General features: G+C 35.3%; 1 protein-coding gene and 1 long non-coding RNA gene across 2 annotated transcripts in view; one reads left to right on the forward strand and one right to left on the reverse strand.

The window, feature by feature from the left end:
- Positions 1 to 24,610, reverse strand: part of LOC111334009 (transmembrane protein 94) — a 26,712-nt gene extending 2,102 nt beyond the window's left edge. The window contains exons 1-34 of the mRNA XM_022939689.2: positions 24,248 to 24,610; positions 22,783 to 22,842; positions 21,733 to 21,971; positions 20,656 to 20,786; positions 20,117 to 20,295; positions 19,022 to 19,106; positions 18,436 to 18,529; positions 15,642 to 15,747; positions 15,391 to 15,477; positions 14,134 to 14,250; positions 13,839 to 13,955; positions 12,816 to 13,068; positions 12,430 to 12,494; positions 12,218 to 12,283; positions 11,623 to 11,741; positions 11,183 to 11,279; positions 10,524 to 10,629; positions 9,049 to 9,151; positions 8,846 to 8,924; positions 8,367 to 8,455; positions 8,023 to 8,077; positions 7,368 to 7,456; positions 7,232 to 7,289; positions 6,998 to 7,081; positions 6,363 to 6,582; positions 5,921 to 6,042; positions 5,315 to 5,414; positions 4,813 to 4,921; positions 3,613 to 3,761; positions 2,950 to 3,050; positions 2,490 to 2,729; positions 1,963 to 2,114; positions 1,618 to 1,715; positions 234 to 327 (exon numbers count right to left, since the gene is read on the reverse strand). Coding sequence (XP_022795424.1) covers positions 234 to 327; positions 1,618 to 1,715; positions 1,963 to 2,114; positions 2,490 to 2,729; positions 2,950 to 3,050; positions 3,613 to 3,761; positions 4,813 to 4,921; positions 5,315 to 5,414; positions 5,921 to 6,042; positions 6,363 to 6,582; positions 6,998 to 7,081; positions 7,232 to 7,289; positions 7,368 to 7,456; positions 8,023 to 8,077; positions 8,367 to 8,455; positions 8,846 to 8,924; positions 9,049 to 9,151; positions 10,524 to 10,629; positions 11,183 to 11,279; positions 11,623 to 11,741; positions 12,218 to 12,283; positions 12,430 to 12,494; positions 12,816 to 13,068; positions 13,839 to 13,955; positions 14,134 to 14,250; positions 15,391 to 15,477; positions 15,642 to 15,747; positions 18,436 to 18,529; positions 19,022 to 19,106; positions 20,117 to 20,295; positions 20,656 to 20,786; positions 21,733 to 21,971; positions 22,783 to 22,842; positions 24,248 to 24,346 — 3,962 coding nt within the window. The 5' untranslated portion in view covers positions 24,347 to 24,610. The remainder of the gene's footprint in view (positions 1 to 233; positions 328 to 1,617; positions 1,716 to 1,962; positions 2,115 to 2,489; positions 2,730 to 2,949; positions 3,051 to 3,612; positions 3,762 to 4,812; positions 4,922 to 5,314; positions 5,415 to 5,920; positions 6,043 to 6,362; positions 6,583 to 6,997; positions 7,082 to 7,231; positions 7,290 to 7,367; positions 7,457 to 8,022; positions 8,078 to 8,366; positions 8,456 to 8,845; positions 8,925 to 9,048; positions 9,152 to 10,523; positions 10,630 to 11,182; positions 11,280 to 11,622; positions 11,742 to 12,217; positions 12,284 to 12,429; positions 12,495 to 12,815; positions 13,069 to 13,838; positions 13,956 to 14,133; positions 14,251 to 15,390; positions 15,478 to 15,641; positions 15,748 to 18,435; positions 18,530 to 19,021; positions 19,107 to 20,116; positions 20,296 to 20,655; positions 20,787 to 21,732; positions 21,972 to 22,782; positions 22,843 to 24,247) is intronic.
- Positions 11,305 to 19,353, forward strand: LOC148721670 (uncharacterized). Its single transcript, XR_015992570.1, has 2 exons — positions 11,305 to 11,433; positions 11,512 to 19,353. It is a non-coding gene; the product is annotated as an uncharacterized LOC148721670 (long non-coding RNA).
- Positions 24,611 to 24,814: the final 204 nt, after the last annotated feature.

Raw genomic sequence — 24,814 nt, forward strand, 5'->3', positions numbered from 1 at the left:
TTTTAACCAATATTCTCTCAATAAAAAAGCTTTGCATCCATTCCCCTTGGACTGACCCACATATTACACCAAAGAGTTTTTGTGACAAATAGCCATCATTTTTTAAACAAGTTGTAATAAAATTTTATCTCTTGTGATGAATGCCACAATCAATGATTATTGTTTTGATGAAACTTTAAGACAGCACAATTATTTGATAAAACTAAATGAATACAAATACTCGAAGGACCTACATAATCACGGCTGAAATGATCCATGACCTGTTTACAAATGGTGATTTCCTCCAGAGCAAATGAAGACGATGTACATAACTTGAAGACAGGAACACTAAAATGGAGACATCCAAATACATTCATCAGGCTGATTGTCAAAGTATTGAAGACTAGCAGAGATAAAACATGACAATATCCCACCAAGGATTGTTACTTTGTACATATAATATATATAACAGCTTTATGGTAATCGTAATCGTAATTCACATTATATTACATTACATTACAATTGGGTCATAGAGGGAGGAATTTAATCCCCATATTAACTATACCCCATATTCTAATTACAATAAATTACATATATCTATACAAATACTTTAACAATACATGCATGTGTAAGAATTTTAAAAATATGCTATAGATATATAAATAATTTAAAATAGACTTTTTTCAACGCTTTTACAAAGCTATTTACAGATTCATGATCTAAGACAGATGATGGTAGCTTATTCCAACAATCAATATATCTGTTCCGGAAAGAATATTTAAATACATCCGTGCGAAAAAAAGGCTTGTGTGTAAAAGCAAGCTGTATTTTTGGAGTAAAAGGAAAGTTTTAACTTTGTGCCACTGTCTAAGTACAAATCCAGCATCATGTAGTTATAAAATCAATTCATTCAGTTGGAATGAATTGCAAGAACCAAGAGCAATGTTCCAAGGGAGCTTTAGTTAACAAACTATTTTGATGATGCCTTTCAATCTGGGCTTAAACTTGAAATTGCTAAACCAAGAAGATTTACACACACATCTCTTAGGAAAAAAATTTCATTTCAAATACTTTTAACTGAGTGTGAAACTCTGAAAACTGAGGACAGCTCTTATTTGATTTTGGTAGAACAATTATGTACCAACCAATCACAATCATGTTCAGGACATAGGAAGAAACCCTCAAAACCTCAAATTGTTTACCATTACATTTGCTTTTTAGTTTGACTTTATACTGAGCATTCATGGCTTTCTGAGTTATACACTAACTATGCTTAACCCTTTCTTCTTTTTTTTAAGTCAAAGAAACTGATAAAATACATAAGAAATTAAAATTGGAACTGTAAAATATTATTATAATGGCAGCAAGATATCAGAAGTTGCTTCCCCCTGATCTGATCTGCACCTTAATACAGTAGACCTATGTTTCTGAAATAATTTGGATATATCAATAAAGTTGAAATAGTAAATTGGCCACCGTAACGATTACAAAAGCTTTTGTAATCGTTATGGTGGCCAATTTACCATTTCAACTTTGTTGATATATCCAAATTATTTCGTTACCCCCACCGACGCAGCCCCAAACAGTTTCTTTAGAAACTATCAGCCTTTATTCATTTCTCTGTTTCTGAAAACCTACCAAAAATTAGAACTAGAAAAAATGCATTGATGTCCTGTGCCATGGCTAATGCTTGAATATGACTCTCCCTTAGACCATTCCATAGTTCTGTGGTGTTCCTATACCATTGGGAAAAAGAAAAAAAAAACATAATCATCAAATAGGGAAAAAACAAATATCACCCTTCTTTCAGTTGAAATTTCAGTTATATCTTATTGGGACTTTGCATGATATTTATGTCCCAGAGAAACATCCCAAGATCAGTAAAACAATTTAGTATGAAAACATGCCATGTACAGCTGGTCTGAGTGTGAACCAGCCAAAAGTGACTGAGTTTACACACAAGGTAAAGTAATGGTCACTTACCTAAATCCAAGCAGGTAGTGACAGTTAGTAGATTTCTTGTTCACAGAGATGCAAAATCCATGGAGATTTAAGGGGAACAGCAGAAGGCAGCAGATACAAAGCGAGGGAAAGAAACAAACACTGAAGAAAAAACAAACTGTATAGGTGATGTCCTAAAAGGAAAAAAAATGTTTTTCAGTATTTAGCTTAGGGACGCAGTTGATCATCTCGACATGGAAATGGCACAATATAAATCCACAATTTTATTTTATTTATTATTTATTTATGCAAATTAAAACAATGGTCTAAAATTTACTAAAATGCAATTTTTGTCACATTGAATTGTTTGGTCAATATTACACTGGAGCAAGGGAGGAGCAGAATTCTCTACTGACAAAATTTTACAATCCTTGCAACCAATGTTGTTGGTTAGCTGAAAAAGCCATGCATTCATTGCAGAAAACAAAAGACGCTCACTGTCTGAGACATCACAACCCAGTTCTATACACTAAAAGCCCACCTGGCAGTGAACTATTATAAAAAGTTACCTTGAAGTTTTTGTCATTTTTGCCTGTCATCATTGTCATAAGATTTGGATCAGCTGGAGAGCCAATTAATGATAGACTCAGCAGAGGTACTATAAGGCATGACAACCACAGAAGATGAAGCCCTGTAAGGGGAGGTGGGAGGACGAAACATGCTGACAGAAGCATCGTGGCAGAAAGAACTAACTGACACGATAGCATGAAGGAGAAACAGTTTTTGAGTCCAAAGCAAATACGACGTGCCTGAAAAAAAAGGTAGAAAGGTACTTGTTACTTTGATGTCATTTGTCTTGAAAAGAAAAGGTTCCTCTTGTTTCTCTCGGACTGAAATAATTGCAAGGGCAGCAGTTAAGTAAAGTAGTGTTTTTTTAAACCCAGCTTACCTAAAAAACAAAACTGAACCGAAAAGAAAAAAAAAAGGAAATTAAAATTGAAACCTTTATTTTTACAGTCCAGATCTCACCTCTTTTATCAAACTCAAAAACTTAAAATTTGTATCTCTGTGGAATGCCAAGGAACATGGAAGGGCATTGAGGAAAGCACTCAGTTCAAGTGGGGACAGCTCTAGGGAAAAACCAAAATGTTTAAACTCAGTGGGTACTTTAAACATCAAAAGTCCATCACAGTGGGGGGGGGGGGGGAAGGGGTTCTGAAGTTGCTCAAGAGAGTCACTGTCCGTGACAATTAAACTACCACTGAAAGCTGATGGATTAGCGTAGGACCAACCCTCCCTTCCCCTCCCCCCTGAATATTCCTGCATACAAGTGGTGTTTGCTTGAAGTTGCCACATTACTATGGCAATAGGCCATTTTTGATATGTTAAAATTCTAACATAGCTCCAAAGCTAAGGGGGACTAAAACAAAAGAAATAAATTATTAATCCCTCAACCTCCATGGATTTCTTTTGTTTTGTTTCCCCAAGCCTCGGAGCCAAGTTTGAATTTTAATATATGGAAACTGGCCTATTAAAACACAGTCAATAACTAGCAGTACCAACCCCACTGATTGTAAAAAAAATGATTATTAGACCTAGGTGCAAAATTTCTGACAGAATTTACTCAGCAATTTACAACAAGACTCACACTGTAACAAATGAATTACATCACCCAGAAACTACTTTTCTTACCGTTTTCATCTTCAATGGATTGTTCCTCACTGAATCTTTGACGAAGTTTTTCTCTGATATTTTCATGTCCAAGCTGTGGTGTTCCTGATCTGAAGTCTTTTGGCAAACCTTTTAAACACAGTTGTGGAAAGAGAGGTTCCACTGCAATACTAAAAAAAAAAAAATGAAATGAAAGGTAGTTTAAGGTGGCTACCACTGTACTTCTGGTATGTGAAGTCACCTTACAAGCCAGACCACCCATCCAAGTAAAGCATATCATGATCTAAGGTGACTATAAGAATAGGTACTGCCAATCCCCTCTTGTCCATCAGAGGGTTACCCTACAGCATTTCGTAAATTTGTTTTCAAGTATCTATAATTGAAACTTCTGGGTGGAGAAAGGTCCTGTGGGGGTAGGGGTCTTGTCCAGAACATGAAAAAAATGTCCTGGTGATGAAAAAAGCCTTCCCAACAGATTCTCAAACCTTGTCAAATATCCCAACTACCCTCATCTTTTTTATCTTCAAATAATTAGGTAAACAGGGTTAACTCTGTCAATCCCTAAAAAAAAAAAACATTTCACCATAGTCCATTTCTTCAAAAAGGGTGGGGGGGGGGGGGGGTAAGGAATAAGATGACCTTTATTTAGATGTGATAATATTTTAAATTAAATTGGCAAAATGTATTTGTTATAAATACTCTTTTTTTGTTAAAATCATTTGTGAATGGAATGACCTCCCTGCCAATGTCGTTGAGATAGGTAACTCAACACATTTCAAAATAGCTCTTACATTATACATGCGTATTTCTTAGGTTTTTACCCATCTTAGATTTTATTATAAGCATACATTTTTAAATTTTATTTCTTTGGAAGTTTATTTACATAGGGTTAACCTCTTAAACTTCCTTTTTAGGGTATCATTTGTGTTTTTTATTCTTTGATACCTTAAATAAAGTATGTATGTATGTATGTATGTATGTATGTATGTATGTATGTATGTACACTACAAGCTTGTGGGGTTGTGTGAATAAAAAGGAAAGTTACATGTTATGTAAACATAACTTAAATTTGAAAATAGAGAATGGTATATATATTATAACAATTAGAGGCCATTTAGTTCTTGTTCCTTTTATTAGGGCTTATTAAAAACAAGAATCAGTAAACTAAGTGAACAAGCTAATCAAGTCAACTGTAAGCATTCTTAAAACAATAAAACTCACCCTATGTCTGCCTGAATAAATATGGCAGGATTAGCAGAATTAAATGAACTTCCTACACAACAGACTACTTCTCCAAAATCTTGCATTATAGCAATCATCTCCTGAACAGCTGTCAAGAAGTGGAAACATCAAATTTCAATTAACGCTGAAACACAGCTGAAAACTGACAAACAACAAAACAACCACACCAACCATAAAAACAACATTTGGTCCATGATTTAACCCTTTAACTTCTAAAAATGACTGACATCTAATTTCTCCTTACAATATCATCGCTGAAACACATACAATGGTCATGAGAAGAAAGGGAATTATCACCAATTTAAAATGCTCCTGATTGTCAAACAAATTCTCCTTGTAAGCACTGTAGGTAATGCAAAGAGAACAGTATGGAGAATATGCATAATAATGCTGAGGTGTGTAAAGGGTTAAGGGTGGCTTTATCTCATGGCAAGCCAGAAAAGAAGCTCTTTCACAACTGTGAAAAAGTCCCTGCCTTCACCTGATGGAGTACAATCAGTGAAGAGGGGAACAAGAAGAGGAACGTTATCAACACTCTCCAGATGAGGCCTGATGTTTTGGATCCCTCTGGGAAGTTTAGCCTGATAATGAGATGAAAACAATAATTGAAATCAAATGTTACAAAAGGTGCAAGAGAAACATCCTACTTGATTAAAAAGAAACAATGAGTTGATATGGTTAGCTTTATGTTCAAAACTGTTTGTTTATAATCTGTGAAGGGACAGTTGAAGATTTATTCAGTAGGGAGGGGTCAGAGTCAGAGTCAGAGAGAGGGTCAAATTTAAATGTTTGATCTTTCCTAGGTGAAATGTTAAAGACAAAAATTCATGACCGTTTTTGAACAGCCAGAAACAAAAACAAAATGGATAACTTCCAAGTAGTAATTAAGTAGTTCTGCAGTGCAATTACATGGCTGCACAACATAAATGTGATCTTTAATTTTCCAATAATTCTGTAATCATTCCTGCTCAAAACTTCAAGAAATTTAGGTCTTGACTCTCTTTACTCTTACAAAAAAAATTAAACAAACAAACAAAAAATGAAATTAGCCATCTTAAATAAAAGTCTACACTGTTTGAAGTGTTACCCTGTTAGCAAAGAACCAATAATCCTCAGGTGCTGATATCTGACTACTGCCCAGTAGAGTACCACCATCACTTTGACTTTCTAATAGGGGATCCATTTCAACTGCTTCAGCTTTATGTGAGACTATAAGAAAAAGCAAGAACATAAAATCAACTCTAATTAAATCATATTCAACCCAGCAAAAGGGTCTCTTCATGTTCCACTTCAGCTGGCCTAGAAAAAAAGTTATACAATGCAGGAAGGCAGAGGGGGAGAGAGAGGTAGATGGATAACATCTAGTAATGAACAGTATGACCCTGACCACATACGGAGAGTGGCATAAGATTGCAATGGATGGTGGAAGAAAGTTGCCCCTTGAATTGTTAACTTAACTTATTAATTTTTAAAGCGATTGATAAAAGACCACCTCCCATTAAAAAAAAAAAAAAAAATTGGCCCATTACTTTTTTCAGTAGATTCAGTGTGGGTCACTCTCCAGCTAACATGTTTCTCATCACCATCCTGCCCAGAAACATTTGCATCATCCTGGATGTCATAAAGACTCTCAGTATTCCTGTCTGACACTGTTGCACTGCTTCCACGGTCTTCCAAGAGATGGCCACCCTCTCTGAGAGAGATGTGACAGTTCCATCCAGTTTCGAGGCCCATCCTCTCTGCAAATACCTGAAAGAGATCATGCACTCAGATTTTAAGAAACTTGCCCATGAGTAGATGAAAAATATACTTCAACTCAAATTCATTAGATTCAGCACTTGCACATTATTTATGTATTAAGTGGTTCTTTGTGTAACATATCAAGTTTGAGCAAAACTTTATGGCAATAAAAAACATGGAGAACAACCTTTGGAGATGAAAAAAAAAAAAAAAAAGAAAAAAAGAAAAAAAACCCAACAACAAATTTATCCCAGCTGTCAAGTTTGGGTATCAAACCCAGGGCACAATAAGATGCAAGTGCTCTTGGCACTTTGCCATTCTTGATCACTGTTTCAATCCACCTGTTTTGCTGGTAAATTCATGTAAAATTAAATGTTTCACTGCAACTTATAGTTAAGTAAAAGACTGAAGCAAAATTCCATACCCTGCTTCTTAATTCATTTTCAGCTGAAAAATAAACAAATCGGATTCCAGCATTGTTCAGGTCTTCAATGAGAGGAAGAATATCCTTTAACAAAAGAATAAAATATTGAAATTAAGGAAATGCAAGGGAAGTGATATACCAGTATGCACCATGCATCCACAGACCTTGAATTGTTTAAAACAATTTCATTCAGTCTGTAGCCTTTTAAGTAAAAATGACAATGTCATTGCAAACCTTCTTGGCTTGAAACTGTAACGTCACCACTCCAATGAAAATCTGTCCTCCAAGTATTCTGTTTATAAATAAAGTCATAGTAAGTTAATGTGATAACTTGCTGGCCTGACAAAAGTGAAGATTTAGTCAAAATTACCTTTGATAGCTCTCCACATTTTCAGCAATGTTCACTCTTTCTAACAAAGATGCTGCTTCCATATCAGCTTCAAGAAGCTCAAAGCAGTTCTAAGGTTTATAAACAGAAATAGAGGTATTTTTCAGAGATCTTCACATTTTTTCTCATTGAAAACCCTTCATTTGTGCAATTCTGTTGTTCAATGTAACTCTTGGTGACAGAGCCCTTTGGAAACTAATTTAAGTGTCCTGCCTAATATCTACAAAACAGAGAACTCCACCTTGAACATAAAATTAATAACAGAATCACTGAATAATGGATAGTAGACTTTTAAAATTGTACAATAGGTACCTCCAGCATATTTGGTTGGAGAGAAATGTCAATATTGTTTTATATTTGGTATCTATTTATTTTTAATACAAGATAACAAGGGAGACTGGATAACCGTGCAAGTGGTGTACACATGAAATTGAGAAATAATATCATATGCATTTTGTCAAAATTTTATTCATCTCCCTCGCCTAAGGGCTTGCTAAATTTAAAATGAGCCCCTAACCTTCCATGAGAAGCAATTCTGGTAAAGGTATAGTAAAAAAGGTTCAGACTGTGATAGCCTTTGCCATCTTTAGCCATTAAACAAGTAAGAGATACATATAATAAAGTCAAGGCCACTTACAAAAGCACTATCCTTGTCTGAGTTTTCAGATTCTGCCTCTGAAATTTCAGAGGCACTGAAAAGAAATCATAGTAAGTTATAGTATATTGTACACTAAAAAAACCCCTGTTGATGAAGTTAAAGAACCTGATCCCACCAATGCATCAGTTAACACACTATTGATACACCACCAACATGCCGGCTGACACACTACTAACAAAGTAGTTCATGGATTGATGGGATGGGATTCTTTACCATTATCACACTGTTGTTACTTCTTGACATGGTTGATGTACTTCAACTAACTGTCTTACCTTGGTTTTAGTTGTAATACAAAACAGCCAAAACAGGGCAAATAAACTAACCTTTCCATTTCATCACTTTCACTACAAATCCACTGAGCAGTAGAGGGTAGCTCTAAATATACATCTTCACTCTTTTCATCTGGTATTTGCTGAAATAAGTTAGGAAAATTTGATGAGTAAAACTTTCAAGGAACAACTGTGTAATGCTCAAATTGATTATGGAAAGCAGTGCATCCTTTTTAAGAATGATAGCAACATTTGATCATAATCTGCACTCACAATCAACAATCATCTACAAAATTAACATTTAAACACATTTTATGGAGCTAATTTAAAGACTGTTATAAACACAAATAAATTGGGAAAGATGTCCAGGCAAACTGTTTTCCAGTAATGAAATTTATGATCAAGATGTTTTCCATTAAAAACTTCTCATTCAATTTGAACTATAACTTTTAACAATTCTACAAAACTGAACTTCACTGTTTAAATCATCATAAAATATGAGTCATCAGCTGAAATTTAACACCACTCCCTACCTCGGTCACGGGACGATAAGAAAATGCGACACAATATGCTGACATGCTGTTCCTCTGATAAAAGTCAAGTACTTTCTTTCTGAGGTCAAGAAATAAACACATCTGTAATATCATAATCTTACACCTATCCAGTAATTATGACTAATTGATTTGAGGAAAACAATTACTTCATCCCTATAATCATAATTTTATCTTAAATGTACCTCTCAAATGCTGTGACAGGACAAAGACTTGATCCATCCCAGTAATCAGTGCAAGCATCTAGAACAACATCAGCTGATCCCTGGGTAAGAAGCTGCAGAGAACCTTAGGAACAAATTGAGACATTTTAGTACCATAGAGCACTTACATATCACTAGGATCTCGATAAGGGTGATGTGTCCCACTAGGCTCTGGCATTTATGCATACATACTGGTAGGTTTTTTTCCCACAGACAAGCCCAGACTGCAGCCGTGTTTGGGACAAATTTGGTGTGTGGTGTGTGGTATTAAAAAATACAAATGAATGAAGGCTGATAGTTTTGAAAGAAACTGTTTGGGGCTGCGTCGGCGGAGTAACGAAATAATTTGGATATATCAACAAAGTTGAAGTGGTAAATTGGCCACCGTAACGATTACAAACAGTGACGTTTCGAGCCTTAGCTCTTCGTCGGAGCAAATAGAGGAATTGTGGGTTGTGTGTGCTTTTGAAGGTAGAGAATGGAGCTACGTTATTGGTGGGAACATGGCAACAAGAAAAACAAGAATAAATTAGTGGAATGAAAAGCGTTCGTTGATCCCTGTGGGATTTAGACTGCCAGTTTGAAAGATGAGCTTTTGTTCAAGAGTTTTACGGCTTTCTGTGCTACCTAAGTGTAAAGAAAGACCGCAGATTGCCCTATGTTGCTTAGAACGATTAGGTAAATTAAAATGTCTCGTGACTGGTTTCGATGTGTCCTTGTCATTCCTTTCCACGTCTCGAAGGTGTTCTCGGAATCGGTCACCTAGTCTTCTGCCTGTATCACCGATGTATATCTTTTTGCAATAAATGCAAGTTATGCAATAGATTACATTGGCGGAGGTGCACGTGAAGTGATCGGTGATCTTAATGGATCATTTAGGTCCCGATATTTTATCAGTGTTGTATTAAAAAATAGACTATTATTATTATTATTGTTATTATTATTATTATTATCATTATTATTGGAAGATCAAAGAAGTCATCAGGGCCTAGTTGTTCAAAGGCCGATTAGTGCTTACACAAGGATAAATTTTAATCTGGATTTTTTTTTTCTTTGAAATAAAAGCTAGCGCTAAGAAGTCACGACATTTCGACCCCTCTGAGGTCATTTTCAAGTGAGTAAACTTTTACTCACTTGAGGTTATTTTTCAAGTGAGTAAGTTTTTACTCACATGGAAATGACCTCAGAGAGGTCGAAATGTCGTGACTTCTTAGCGATAGCTTTTATTTCAAAGTCGATTTCTTTTCTTTCCTTGTTTAAAAGCCTATTTGGGATAATTTTTCTCTATTCTTTTTAGAGCATCCAACCATCAAATTGTAGACAAAAAGAATTTTACTGAAGTTTCCTTTAAGGCTTTCAGATCTGAAATCAGATTTCACACTAACCCTGGGTTATCTTAACCCAGCTTTGAAACAACCCCGCCCCGCACTCAATTATCACTGATGCAATAACTTTACCAGAGTTTTCCTCTTTAGTGATAAGGCAGACCATAGTAGGAATAGGCTTCTCTTTTGAAATGGATAAGAACGAATGGGAATGAATGGGTACTCTTAAACTGGAATTCTGAAAAGAAAGTGAAAATAATGTTATCAACACAGGAATCCCCACCCCCCCCCCCTGCTTTGCTTTTGGCTTAAAAAAGAAAAACTTTCCAGAAGAGAAACTGCAATTGGTCAGACAAGTATTTGGCTCATTTTAAAGAAAGCCAAAATAGGAACTGCTTTCAATTGGATATTAAAACTTCTCACAAAAGACATATTGCTTTACGATCAAAGTAAATTCTGTACTTCTTACACACGTTTCAACATTTCCTTAGTGAGTGAAGCACACAACATCACTTCCAAACCACCACAAATAACAATGCATCATTTTGATTTAACTTTCATCATACATTTGTTTTTAACTTCACCCACAAAAGCCAGAGATTTGTTGTGGAGTCCAACTAAAACATTTTCCTGTTGTGTAGAATTCGATTTACATTAACACAAAAATGTGGAAATTGGATTGTGATGGCTGGTGTAAAATAGTACTTGAACTGATGAGGTACATTGAGAAAACCTTGGCATCTTAATAACTAAAGATCCTAAGCTATAACACTAAGTTTTGTTTTACTTACAATGGGTGACTGTACAGCAAAAATGTATTTTTGTTTGCTGAAGAGCTGAAGTGCACGTTCCATAAAGCCTATTTCCTTACCAAGTAGGCACAGACATCTATAAAAATTGTCCATAAAAAGCTATTAGGACCAAAGTTGAGGAATATACATCAAAGTGATGTTAACTTTAAGAAGACTTCTGCAAGGATAAATTTAATATTTCTTGTACATCATTGAAAGAGGGGTATTTCCATAAAGTTCTATTACCAAAGGTAGGTGCTAAAGAATCAGTAATCACATATTTCCTTTTTGATAAATTATGAAAATATTGCAATACTGATATATTGCAGGACAATTTAAAAACCTTGGAAGCTCTGCTGATCTTGACGGGGAATCATTAAACATCCTAAGAAATAATTAACAAATCTACATTTTGGACAAAACAAGAAATCTAAAAATACCTTCTAAAGAAAGGCAAAGGAACTGAGTTATAGGAAAGGGACAAGAGGCCAGTGTGGTCAGCAAACCGTAAACATCTCACTGGAGATTTACAGCATGAATTAAGAAGAATGTTTAGACCCTGAAAGGGGAAAACATTGAATTACTGATATGGGATGGGCAACTAAAAATCAAACTAAATAAATGTTTATGATAGACAGGAATCTTACCTATAAATGCATGCTGTAATTTACTTATAACCCTTTGTACCCTAACATTAGTATTCATATTATCCATACTGTTCTTTAAACATTTTTCTTGGTAATGACAAGGAGAATTTGTTTAATGATCAAAGCTTCTCAGGTCATTTCCTTTATCTTCATGATCTTAAAGAATTTTTCAGCAGTGTTGATGTAGGAAGAAATCATATGCTGCTCACTCTTACAGTTTCAAAAGGTTAATTTCACTCCAAAAAGAAGTACTGCCTGGCAAATTCTAATCTCATTTGGGTACATACTTTTGGGATAGAGCACATGGACAATGTTACATCCCAGCTAAAGTTGCTGAATTGTGTGGAACTAATTGCATGTGAGTTAGAATTTAAGAACCAGGTCATACCAAGGGTTTGAGAGAGTTGATGTGATTTTGCCATCTAATGTCATCAAATCTCAGTCCAAATTGACTCTAAACAAAAGAACAAACCAGAAACAAAAGTAAAGTCACAAGAAGATATTGATAAATATTAAAAATACAACCTTGTACATTATCTAACTATTGCAACCTTTGCTATCATCATCAAGACATTTCACATGTTGCTGTCTCAAACATACCTCTGGATCAGAAGACAAGTTGAGAACCTCCCTATGTCCTTTAAAACAAGTGTTCCAATTTTTTTCTGAAATCCAGATTAAGATTGAGTGAGTTTCAAACACTTTTTGACATATTACTTTCCACACTTTTCCACACATTCTTTATGCAAGATTCCAATTTAACCTTTCTATATGTACACTGATTCTGACACTTGGACCACAACCAAAGTTCTCTAATTTTTTAGGCAATGTGTAACTGTTCATCAAGTAAAAAAATTTACAGGAATATAAGCTATACTTAAACTTCTGGGTCCTTTTACCACAGGGTTTGCATCTCCTTGATTATGGTTTCTCCTTTACCCAGATGTACCACCTTATCCTAGACAAATAACTGAATTAAACCTCACCCACAGATTCAGAATCCTCAAGAGATGCAGAAACATCATCATCATCCTCTTCATCCGAGGATTCTTGGCCATCCTGGCTTGATGAAATTCTGCTTATTTCACTTTCCCAGGTACAGACACTTTCCTTTCTCTCCTTTCCCTGACCAGCTAAATCTTCTTTTGTCTTGTGCTTTCTACTCTTCAAGAAGAACACTTTTTCAGCACAGGGATTTGGTAAGGACAGAATACCTTCCTTGTCAACACAACACCACACCTGGAGTTAAAAATAAACCACAAAAGAATCTCACAGTCACTGCACCTGTCACACTGAGAACATTTGTTGAACTGTCTAGTAGATCACAAGTCAATGTGACATCAAGTCTATGTCACACCCTAAAATAGGACACTAATGTCTAAAGTCTGACATTACTGTCTAAAATTGAAGACTTAACCTTCCATAATCAGACACTAGTGTCTAAAATCAGATACTAGTGTCTAAAATCGAACATTAATGTCTAAAATTGAAGACTACTTTCCAAAATCAGGCACTAGTGTCTAAAATTGGATACTAGAGTACAAAACCAGAAAGTAGTGACTAAGATTGGATTTTACACACATTGGTATCAAAAGTTGGGCACTATAAGTGTCCAAAATCAGACATAAATGTCTAGAAGCAGACATTGGTGTCTTACATCAATCACTAGAGTCTAAAATTGGACACTGTTGTCTAAAATTAGACATTAGTGTCCAAGATTGGACACTGGTGTCTAAAATTAGACATTAGTGTCCAAGATTGGACACAACTTCTTCTACTGGACACTATTGTCTAAAATTAGGCATTAGTATCCAAGATCACATGCAACTTCTTCTACTGGACACTAATGTCTAAAATTAGACATTGGTGTCCAAGATCAGACAAAACTTAATTCTTCTATTGGACAAGGTTTGCATTCAGCACAAATATTCTGGTGACAAAAAACTTAGTACAAACTAACAACAATTTAATTCCATACTGTTTTTTCCCTACATATCTACCATACTCACAGTGACACTTCCAAGGATTTCTAAAAGGCTAGCAGTCCTTGGCAAACTGGATGGATCACCCAAAAAATTCTTGCAAAAGCAATGCAATACTTCTTTCAGAGTTATTTCATTTGCTGGCTGCCATAAAGTGAATAAAAATGCAATTATTAAAAAAAAAACTCACAAGTCATGCTTTAGGAAAATAAGATTCTAACAGAAAAACTCGAAAAAGATGAATTTGGGATTTTGATCCAGTAAGGGACCTTGTCATGTATTGTGATATTCTTTGCATGAATACTAATCTGGAAATACTTACATCTTCTTTCTCTTTTAACTGTGTAAATAATACTTTAATTCGTGCTGTTCCATAAAGATTTAAACATATCCATACAATTGGAAAAGAAATTGGTAAGAGTGGCAGGATGGCATAACCCTGAAAAAAAAAAAAAGACAAACAAACAAAAAACAAAAGGGCATATGATTGATATTACCAGTTCAGTTTCAAAATATCTGTAAGCCAGATCAAACCAGAGTCTCACTTTTCCTCCAACAAAATAACACACCTCCCTTTTCTCTAATTACTCACTAAAGGTTGTTAATTTGAGGTTAGATTACCATTTACCACAACAAAAAAACTTCTTTTTTATTAACTCACTTATTTTAATTGCCATTACATAGAGAATTACAACCATTTACAACAATTGGTAAAGAAAACTAAAACAGATTTAATGGAAAGGAAACCTAGTAAAAACCTATTAAAGGCTTAGCTTGTAAGCTTAAGTTCCCCCGCAAGTAGAACAAGATAAATAACCTACATTAGACAACAAAGCCATATAATAGTCCATAGTAGAATAAGTGTTTGTTTTAAGTTTTTTAAGCTTTGATTACAGATTGGAGGGAAACTAATGGACACATGGACACATGGACAGAGCGAGACACTTTATTCTCAAAGTGCCCCTTTCCACACAGGAAATGGGTACAGTAAACGTTCAATCGATCAATCAATCAATCAATCAACTTTACTTAACGAGGGTAACACGGGACAGTGCTTCAACTGAGTAACTAGTGGCCCTCAAAAAGCACAACAAAATTGAAGTGGTTATCCTAGGGATAGAACAGCACCCTGTAGATGGTAGTAAGTGTAGCAATCTCTTTATGCTCATGTATAAGCCCTGGAAGGGAGGAAGGGGGTAAGTTTCTAAAGAAATTGTGGTGCTGCATCCCTGGGGGTATTACCAGCCAATATTAGTTTTATCAACTGAGTTGGTAAATAAATGTAGATTGGCCACTGTAAAGACTAATTCTGCAGTTGACATTTCAATTGTTAACCCTTTGTTGCGGCAAATCTTGGAATTCAGAGAAAATCCTAGAGATAATTCTTGTCACTCCTAAAAATCCCTGGAAGGGAGGGCTGTCTGGCTTATTTGCTGATTTTCTACTTGTCTCCTACTCTTTATTTTTTCTTTTTCTTTTTCTTTTTTTACCAAATTCCATGTCATTTCAAGGAATATATCATAACCTCTTTCATAAAAATAAATATAAATCTTTTAATATTTGTTTGAGTTTGCCCTACCTGTAATAAAAGAATCATTTCACTCCAATGCCCTGATTCACTTTTAAGAAAAATTGTCCTTAAAATGTTTACAGTCAAAGATAACACCTACAAGAGCAAGGAGCAACAACAAAATAACTAACAAATTAAGATACTGTAACACTTAATAAAAGCTGTAGCAAGAGAGTCCTTCAGAATCCACCAAATGCAAGTTACAGTTACATGCAACAATATGAATGAACTAATTAAATTGAGCATTTTTTTTAACTTACCAAAATTACAAACAGAAGTTTCTTATCTATGATAGTACTTGTGATGTAATGCATTTCATTTCCAATTATGCTAATTGGCCTCTTCAAAGAATTATTTAAAATTGTTCTGTTAAAAAAAGAAAAATATCTACGGATCAGTCCGTGAAATTGTGGTCTAATGGATATTATTAAAAACTGGATCATTGGATAATGCAATTCAAGACTTTTTATTGGCTTAGCCATTATGGTATATGAGCCAATATACTATAATCTACAAATATGGTAAGCGTATGCATCAGCTTAAAATTAAAAGGGAGCTAAAAAATTTAATAAAATTTAATAGATTAAATTAAATTTAACGTTTTTAATAAAACAATTATTCCGCTCGCGCTTGTTGGATATGAGATGATTATAGCCAACAAGGCAAGTAGTGCCAAGTTGGCTATCTATCATCTCATATCCAATGCGCACTCGTGGAATAATTGTTAAATATGCTGAGTTCCACTTGAGGAGGAGCAGGTGAGGCCTATTCACATTCAGGTGTTGTGCTCTTTGGCAAAACAGTTATGCATCTCTCTACCTAGGGAGGGGGTGGGGGGAGAATGGGTGTAGGCAACCTGTCAGGGAAACTTGATGAATCACTGTAGAGTGAGTTGGGAAGGACCAACATCCTTTCCAGGAGGGAGGGGGTTGGTAATACTCCTAGACATCTCATGGTACAGAAACAAGGACAAGCTCTGGCACTGACAAGCTTCAAAGTGTATAAACCTTTAACTAACACAATTAATAAACTATACGGATAATCTTTATTTGTACTCACATTCATACTTGCTCTAACTAAAAAAGTCTAACTAACACAATTAATAAACTTTAGTATAATTTCAGAGCTGAACAAAGAGTTTCCAGCAATCTGATTGGTCGAGCGGTTCCTTATATGACGCTATATAAACCGCTCCACGCGGTTTATATAAAATGTTAAACTAAAATGTTAATAAATGTTACTAAAATGTTATGATTTTAGAATTTTCTCTGTTGTTCAGCTCTGAAATTATAGTAAAACAATTATTCACCTCAGGTTCAGTGAATATTGTTGAATAATCCCCTCGACTTTGTCTCGGGGATATTCGAGGATATTAACCTCGCCTTTGGCAAATAATAGTTAAATACGGATAATCTTTATTTGTACTCACATTCATACTTGCTCTAAGTAAAAAAGTTACAAAATTGAAAGAAATTATTAGAAAAAAATTGGAGTAGTAGCAGCCTGGAATAACCGTAGGGGCTAGCGGAGCCAGGCAGTTAGTTAACATCAGCATTAAATTTAAATTAAAATACAGGTCAGCAAGAAGATTGAAGCACAAATGCACACACACACACACACACACACACACACACACACACACAAGGAAAAAAAAAAGAAACGGAATTTATAAGATATGAAGGAAGTCTAAAATAGTTAGAGTTCTTTATGAATACTAAACATTAATATAAAGAAGAGCACAATGTCTATGGCAACTAGTAACAGCTACATAATTATAAACTACAAAATAAAGAAGTACTTAAAAAGGTTACAGAAATTAACAGGAGACTAGATTACAATAAATTGGAAAACAATACACTGCTAATACCGGTAAGTACATAAGTTGCTAATAAGTACATAAGTAGCTAATAGTCTTTGACTAGATCGCATTTTACTGACTCCTTGAAGTTTGAGATTGATAAGGTTTTCAAATTTTCACTTATGGAGTTCCATACTTTTGGGCCCTTAAACCTTAAATTAAATATTCCATAATTTCTTCTTACTTTAGGTAAAGAATGGGACAAATTCGAGGCACTTCTAGTTGTATTGTAGTTATGTTTTTTATTTACTTGACTGAAAAAAGTATCAAACACAGATGGTAGACGTCTATTGTAAAATTTATACATAAAGGCTGCAGTATTAAGGAAGACAAGGTCAGGCAGTTTAACAATATTTAAACGCTTAAATATTGGACTAGAATGCTCATGGAAATTAGAGAAAGTTATCACTCTCATTGCTCTCTTTTTTAAGATAAACAAAGGCTGGGTAGTTGAAGAATAAGTGTCACCCCATGAGATTAAACCATAGATTAAAAAGGGATACATTAAGGCATAATATAGTTCAATCAAAATGTCTAAATTCACATAATAACGAAGTTTAGAAAGAATCCCAATATTTCACTTGATCTTTAAAGCAATATAGCTTACTTGACTTTTCCATGATAAATTAGAATCAATTACAATACCTAGATATTTTATTGAAGACTCTTGGTTTAAGTTTACGCCATTTAGAGAGAGGGTGACATGAAAGGGTACCTTTCTTTGTGGAGGGTCAAAGATGATAAAATTTGACTTGTCAAATATTAAGTGAAAGTTTGTTAGCACTTAACCAAGTATGAATATTTACTAGTTCATTATTTACTTTGGATTCAAGGGTCTTAAGATTTTCATGTTTATAAAATAGATTGGCATCATCTGCAAATAGATGAAAATCTAGAATTTCAGAGCAGTTACCAATTAAAAATCATTGATATATATAAGAAATAATAAGGGGCCCAGAACTGAGCCTTGATCAGGAACACCACAAGAGACAGATTGCAGTTCAGACTTAGTTTGTCCCAAGGAAACATATTGATATCTGTTGGCAAGATAAGAGGTGAACCAGTCTTTGATTACTCCACAAATGCCATTATGATAGTAAACTATTGACATTTATAGAACTTTCTGAAAGCTTTGAACTGATCCCTCATTTGAGATCCAGCTAAGAACACTGCCCTACTTTTGCAACAAAAGTTACCTGAGATTTTGTTTGAAAGGACTTTCTGTAACAAGAAATTTTTCTCGTGGATGAGGCTGGGATGGCTGTACACCAGTTCCTTTGTTACCATCAGCTGGAAATCAACAAACAGAACAGATAATGTAAGCCAAAATCATGGAGAGAAGGCCTGGAAAAACAGATGACTTGACAAGGACACTTACAGTAAAAAGAAAATTCCAAAGGGATTAACCCATAAAGTGACCAATATCTAATTTCTCCCTCTAATATCTCACTTGAATCAAACATTAAGGTCATAAGAACAGAGGAGATGATCACCAACTTTAGAAGCTCTTGATCGTTTAACAAATTCTCCTTGTCAACACTATAGGAAATGTATAGAGAGCAGCATGAAGAATATACAAGTCATGCTAATGTGACAGTTTTAAAGGGTGAAAAGAACTTTATTTCAGCAAGTTTTCCTCAGAAGGTTACATTTATTTGGCTTTTTTTTTACTTTTATGCAAGTGCATTTGCCAAGGAAAATTTGAGTGTGAACCTAACATTTGTCCTTTTTCAATATATTTAACCTGGCTGGTGTGTAGAGAAGTCATAAACTTTAACTTACTAGAGCTACTCTGTGTAACAGGATGGTACACCTGACCTTCTTCAAGAATAAAGGATGGCCCTCTGTTTGGAAATTCTGTGGAGAGCTGTCACAAAAAAAAGCCAAAACACTTTTAAGTCTTGATTAAATTCAGTTTATAATACAGAAGGAAAGTTCCACTTTTCTTGTGATGGACTATGCCTTTCCACAAAAGGAAGCAATTCTCCTGATTGCTCTATTTTGAGGAAATGAGGATAAGCTTCAACAAACCTAACCCTAGCAAAATTTATAATTATTGTTGTCTATTCAGCTAAACCTTGTAACTCCCAGGAGAAATAAACATGTAATTTTTCTGTATGATTCCAATACTTTTTCTTGAAAACAGGTTATGAGAATAAGAAAGCTGAACAGCAAGGTATCTCTTCTTTATACAACACCAAATTCTCCTGCCTAATGCATTGATCAATTTGAAGCTTCAACATCCCTCCCACATGGCAACCCCCCTGCATTTGAACTTTTTAAGATTTCTTTATTCAAATTGCTACCCCCGGGACAAAATTAAAATCAGCCTAGACCTTCATGACCTTTTCTTCTGATCCATTTGCTCGTAAAAGTAACTATTTACCTTTAACATACGTGTGCTTGTTTGCATTATCACACCCCAGCCAGGCAAGGTTTAAATTCCAAGCATGGTCAAATGCTATGGGTTTCCTAAGAGGGGGGGGGGGGGGAGTGTTGAAGCTTTTGATTGATTGGCACATAATTTACAAGGAAACTGTTAAGTGCAGATCCAAATGTAAGCACTGTTTAAGAGATCTTGTACAGCTTGAGGAAAAAAGTCCCTCCTATTCTATTGAAGATGGCACCTCTGTAAGTCATCCCTGATGTGTTCATGGTGGAAACCAACAGTTACTTTCAAATGTGGCTTTGACTCCAAACATATTACAAATGAATACTGTATCTCATGCAAAGATTCTCAGCTATATCCTGAAAAAAGCTTAGCATATACAAGTACTTCTATTTCTTGCCACACAAAGGCAACCTTGTTGTGCATCACTAGAAGGGAAAGAAAAACACAAAAAGCCACTGATCACCAATTTATCTAAACAACCCTACCTGCTGCACTCGTGCAGGGGCAGTATGACCTGGTCCTAGTACCACCACATCACCTTGAACAAGCAGGTTACTGGGGACACTGACCATTGCATTGTCTCTGTAGGCGTGCACCAATGAAATGGACAGTGAGGGAGGGGTACAGGGATCAATATAATCAGATGGCATCCAGCTGCAGCAAGCTGTGGAGAAGAAAAAACAACAAGGATGCATAAAAAAGATTTTAATTAATAAGATAAAAGATTAATCATGGCCTCAAAAAGTAAATTAATATTAATTGTTTTTCACATTTGTTGATTGAGATTTATGTCAAATCTCGCTGTTATGGTTATGCTCCTCTTCTGTGCACAAGAAACATGTATTTTGTTTGGCTTTCTTGGACGGACCATCCTCTCCTCATTAGACTTTGCTCAAAACTTCTACTTTCTGTTTAAGGGGGTTCTGCACAGTGTATCACTGATCACAATAGCAAGCTAATCAGGTTAAAGATCATTGAAAATTTAAAATTTTTTCTAATAATTTTTTATATAGAAGTTTCTCACAGTCACAGCTGTTAAGTAGCTCCTGAGTACTTCTGATCATCTCCGTCCTTCTCAGTCTTTCCTCTCGTACACACAAAGTCAAATTGATAGCTGTCAGTAACAGAACAATGATTCCTTCTATCAGTGGAAGGCTAAAGCAGAAAAAGATTTAAAAGAAAGCACCATCAGTCTTAGTATGAGAAAAAACAGCTAAATCCAACTGACACTAAGGATTTTCACGCACTATGATTTAGAGCTTCACAGTATACCAAAAACATTTTCTGCTTCCTCTTGCTGTAGAGTCTATTACTATAATTAGTATATTTTTATTCAGCTGCGTGCAAGTTGACAAAGCTAAACACCACAAATTTACTGGGCTCTCTTAATCAGTGGCAATCTGATAGCTGCAAGCTCACAAGGAATGCTTCCACTTCATTACTGCTGGACCTTCAAGTTCTTGCAAAGTCAAGTAGGGGTTGTTTTGTGGCATTTGTTTCCTGGTAATCTCCAATCTACGAGACCTCCCTGGGCTCGGCACTAACTTTTCAACTTGCTAGCCAAGTGGTTAATAACAACTTAGATGTTACAACAATTTCAGTTTGTTTACTAGCCAAACTGGCTGATGGAAATCGAAAACCACTTGTCAAAACTGAATTTCTACTAGTTTGTGGCTAGTTGGCTTCCATTAATGTCAAGTCCTCCCTTCTTTTTTTCTTTCTACTGATCAAGCATCTAGTGTTGACACATTCTTTCTATTTTATTTTGTTTTTTATTCTTTAATTTTTCTTTATTATTATACAAAGCTTTACATAGACATACAAAGCACCACTTTTCACTACAGTTGTCATACACCTGGAATAGGGCTCATGGCTGGGTTGCAGGAATTTGCCAGCCATAGAGTGACTAGTGATGGGCTGGATGGAAAGTACAAGCACCCACCCTCCATTTTAATGACAGAGAGAGAGAGGGAGAGAGAGGGAGAGAGAGGGAGTTCTTTATCATTGCTCCCCATCTGCTTGACAACACATTGATAAAATGTTGGGAGAAATATCTTATCAATCATTCCTTTTAGTGAAAATGTGTGGTTTAGAAACTCACCTCCTTGTTTTATCATTGAAGACATATGACATCACCATCACAAGAAACTCAAACACAAGAAATGTCAGACTAATAAAGCTTATAGGCAAGTGATGGTTGTCCCTCAGTGTACTCCAAATATCACTTCTCCATGTACACTGGTTTGCTGCATTAAAAGTTGCTAACTCATCACCAATGGCATCAAAAAGTCTTTTCAGCGCCTCTTGCGAGCTAAGTCCACTTGATCCATCATTTGTTTTCTGTAAAAATTACAAAGCAATGCAAAATACTGTTTACTGCTCGGCTTATATTTTGAGTAAATGCTTCCATGTTATTACTAACCCCAAAAGGAAACTTGTCATAATCCTTTAACTCCCATGAGTGATCACGACAGAATTTCTCCTTACAAAATCAAGCATACAAGCAATGAGAATAAAGAAAACTATATATTAGGGGGTTGTTAGTTGATCTAATACCAAATTCTAACATCATAACAACTGTATAGCAGACAGCGAGGAGAATTGCTGCTTAGATCTTGGGAGTGAAAAGGGCTAAAGCCTGTAACAGCTTCCTTGAAAACCACTAAGAGGAACATTCTCAGGGTGTCTGTGTCTGCAGTGCAAAATGTTCCTACTTTAAAAGTTGAAAAGCCTGAGAATTTCTTTTTCATCCACACACCAAGAGCATTCCCTTGTCACTTAAGTCCATTCTTATTCCACTACATTCTTACAAACATACACAAGACAATTTTCAAATTTTGTCTTCTGCACAACAGCATCGGTAGATTCACCACCAGGAGCTGCAAAAAGCCATACCTTGACTCATTCACTTCCTCAGCACTGTTACAATATTTTCCTCTTTTCACTCTAGACTAGTGGTCCTTTTTAAGATTATCTCTCTTTTCTGCTTTCTCAAACTGGTTTACGTTTAAATTGTCTGAAACTCTATAAACTGTTTTTTTTCCAAGCATGTGCTAATGAAAGCCTGCATTCTCTGCCAAAACTTGGAAGAAATTTATGATATCTCCTCATTAACATTTAGAATAGACTGCTGCCAAACACCACAGCTTACTTCTTGAACTTCACAAAGAATCTCCAAGGTATCCATGTCAATTTCACCCTCACTCTCCCCCTGAAAATTGAAGAATCAAAGACTAAGTAATTTAGTATTATTTGTTAGGTAACATGTGGATTAAAATAATAGATGAAGGCAGACACTTCGAGATAACTGAAAGAAAATGATTAAGTAGGCCTATATCACAATTAATTGTACTGAGTAAGAAAATAGAAAGTTTAGGACTAAATTAAGAGTCTGAAAAATTGTAGAATAGCAGAATTCTTTAAAAACAATATTGTTTTCTTAATATACAGTACTTCTTTGCAGTTTTGACTTATCATTTTGCGTCTGTTTGTAAAAACTGGGTGTTGTCATTAACAGGATGTCTGCTAGGTGACAATTGATTGTCTAGCGAATTGAATTATTCTGTTTCATTAATGAAGCAGTGTACTGAAGTTTTGTGATTGGTGGGCAATATCAACTCTACAAGAAAACATCAGCCAGAAAAACAATCATACAGCCTAGAAAACACAGCCATGTATGAATCTTGAAACATTTTGTGGACAAATTGAAATCCACACAAGCTATTCAACCAGAAAATAATGCATGTAGCTCAAGAATTAACCATTATTGATCCCTTCACTATTTGTAGATATTTTTAACACTGAGCATATTGATAATAGTTAATTGATTAATATCCTTTGATTCTGTCAATCAAAGAAAATTGATACTCAGGTGTTCTTATTAAATAAATCAAAATTGGTTCTTTTATATTCAGTTTCACTAACCCTTTCACTCCCATTAAGTGACCAAGAAAGAATTTCTCCTTATTTTATCAATACAGTGTCAAGCAGACAAATAATGAGAATAAAGAAAAATGTCAATTAGAGGATTATAAGTTGATTCAATACCAAATTCTCCAAACTAATGTCGTAAGAATTGTATGACAGACAGTTAGGAGAATTACTATTGAGATCTTGAGAGTGAAAGGGTTAATTTTAATAAAATGATAAGCAATTTGGAAGTCCTAACATTTTCCATTCAGCTGAGAGCTGACAGGATACAGCTGGTAGCTGAAAGGATACAGCTCATAGGATAACCATTCAATGCATTTGATTAATTACTATCTTGAATTCTGCAAAGGCTGTTTAATAAGGGGAGTAAAAGACTGGCATGAGCTCCGATCTTCAATGCAAACAGCACTGTCTCTTTGCTTGAAAAGGAAGTTCGAAGCCAAGATGGCCATGTTAAACAAACCAATTCCAAAGGAGAATTCGATTCGGATACATTGTACAAAAGTTGTTCAGAGGGCCAGCGATATTTTAGGCATTTATCATGATTCTTACATTTAGCTGTCTGAATTCTAGACCTTCCTAAGAACGAATGAACCCCTTGACAAAGTATATATATTTGATTCAGGAACACAAATATGTCGTTACATATCAAAACAATGTCACAAATCAATATATTCGCTTCCTACCAGCCCTTCTCGTCTTCGCCAGCTCCATGATCGACGTTTCTCGGATGCAGCAGAGGAATCTTTTGGATAACCACTCATTTTCATGCCCCTACCTTCCATGATCCTCCAAACTTTAAGGGTCGATCCACAACAATCTCTCAACAATCATGCGAACTGTCCAGCCATTTCAAGAGAGTGCACGTCTTAAAAAATTTACTTTGAGCCTTGGTAAGACTTTTGATAATACTGATGATCTTGGGAAAAAAATCGGTAACTCACAAAACAAACATCACATTTTCAACGAATAAAACATTTCCTTCCACCCATGTAAGACGCCATGATTGAAGTCCCCGCCAAACATTCTCGTGCCAGTTTCCCTCGACTATTTCGCTCTGACGGAGGGCTAGCGCTGGAAACGTCAGCTTTTTAACTCGTTTCGGTGTGGCCAATTTACAATTTCAACTTAGTTGATATACCTTGTTACCCCCACCGACGCAGCACCACAGTTTCTTTAGAGACTTTCACCCTTTATGTGAGATCAGGTGAAGACGTGGTATCGATGCGTGCTATCGAAAGACAAATTTCAGG

This window comes from Stylophora pistillata, chromosome 10 (genome assembly GCF_964205215.1).
Source record: "Stylophora pistillata chromosome 10, jaStyPist1.2, whole genome shotgun sequence".
Classification (NCBI taxonomy): Eukaryota; Metazoa; Cnidaria; class Anthozoa; order Scleractinia; family Pocilloporidae; genus Stylophora; species Stylophora pistillata.